This window comes from Penaeus monodon, chromosome 15, assembly GCF_015228065.2.
Source record: "Penaeus monodon isolate SGIC_2016 chromosome 15, NSTDA_Pmon_1, whole genome shotgun sequence".
NCBI classification, from domain to species: Eukaryota; Metazoa; Arthropoda; class Malacostraca; order Decapoda; family Penaeidae; genus Penaeus; species Penaeus monodon.
In genome coordinates this window covers 4,049,717-4,051,093 of record NC_051400.1, presented here as the reverse complement: position 1 = coordinate 4,051,093, position 1,377 = coordinate 4,049,717, and the positions used below count along the sequence as shown (strand labels likewise).

General features: G+C 44.8%; 1 protein-coding gene and 2 pseudogenes across 1 annotated transcript in view; all 3 read left to right on the top strand.

The window, feature by feature from the left end:
* The window catches only part of LOC119581686 (rhodopsin-like), a 7,971-nt gene extending 6,705 nt beyond the window's left edge, over positions 1–1,266 (top strand). The window contains exon 2 of the mRNA XM_037929809.1: positions 34–1,266. Within this exon, the coding sequence (XP_037785737.1) occupies positions 36–1,169 (1,134 nt within the window). The 5' untranslated portion in view covers positions 34–35 and the 3' untranslated portion in view covers positions 1,170–1,266. The remainder of the gene's footprint in view (positions 1–33) is intronic.
* LOC119581685 overlaps positions 1–1,377 on the top strand; it is a 17,958-nt pseudogene that overhangs the window by 624 nt on the left and 15,957 nt on the right.
* LOC119581679 overlaps positions 1–1,377 on the top strand; it is a 19,923-nt pseudogene that overhangs the window by 10,656 nt on the left and 7,890 nt on the right.

Sequence of the window (1,377 nt, the reverse complement as noted above, 5' to 3'; positions counted from 1 at the left end):
TCTACCCTCATTCTATATTTCGTATCTCGCCACAGATGTCGTCGTGGAACAATCCAAATCCGGTCACCGTCCTGGAGACCACCAATCCATATGGCAACTATACAGTGGTGGACACTGCGCCTAAGGAGATTCTCCATATGGTGCATGAGCACTGGTACCAATATCCTCCCATGAACCCTCTTTGGTACAGCCTTGTTGGTTTCTGGATGGTTGTCATGGGATGTCTCTCCTTAGCTGGAAACTTCGTCGTCATCTGGGTTTTCATGAACACCAAATCTCTTCGATCGCCTGCTAATCTACTGGTCGTCAATCTAGCCTTTTCCGACTTTTTCATGATGCTCACCATGTTCCCTCCTATGGTGGTGTCGTGTTACTGGCAGACATGGACTCTTGGAGCACTATTCTGTGAGATCTATGGTTTCTTTGGTTCACTTTTCGGATGTATTTCAATTTGGACCATGGTATTCATCACTGCTGATCGATACAACGTCATTGTGAAAGGAGTTTCTGCTGAACCACTGACGTCTGGAGGTGCCATGTTAAGGATAGGTGGTGCCTGGTTCTTTTCCTTTGCTTGGTGTCTTCCACCATTCTTTGGTTGGAATCGTTATGTTCCTGAGGGTAATATGACTGCCTGTGGAACAGATTATTTGACGGAGACAGAATTTTCAAGGAGTTACTTGTATGTCTACTCAGTGTGGGTATATCTTTTCCCTCTTGCCTACATCATCTACAGTTACACATTCATTGTCAAGGCTGTGGCTGCCCACGAGAAGGGAATGCGAGAACAAGCCAAGAAGATGGGAGTTAAGTCCTTGAGGAGTGAAGAAGCCCAAAAGACCTCTGCTGAGTGTCGTCTGTGCAAGGTTGCTCTGATGACTGTCAGCCTGTGGTTCGTGGCATGGACCCCTTACTTCGTCATCAACTGGGGAGGAATGTTCAACCGAACCATGGTTACTCCTCTATTCTCCATCTGGGGCTCTGTCTTCGCCAAGGCTAATGCCGTCTACAACCCCATCGTGTATGCCATCAGCCACCCCAAGTACCGAGCTGCCCTTGAGAAGAAACTACCCTGTCTATCTTGTGCTACCGAGGGTAAAGACAATGGTGGTTCTGATGCTGGTTCCACTACTACTGCTGAAAGTACTGAAAAGCCGGAATCTTCATAGAAAGAGATGCCTATGGATCCTGACAGAGAATGCGAAAATGACATATTTTTAATGTAATCCCTTTGTTTGCTAAACTGCAAATATATCCCAGCAATGATTTATGTTTCACTTTCCTGTAAAGTTACATCTTCGATTTTTTTTTAAGACAGTACTATGTATCCATGGTTTGATTCTTTTATATATACACATATTTATATCCACATATACG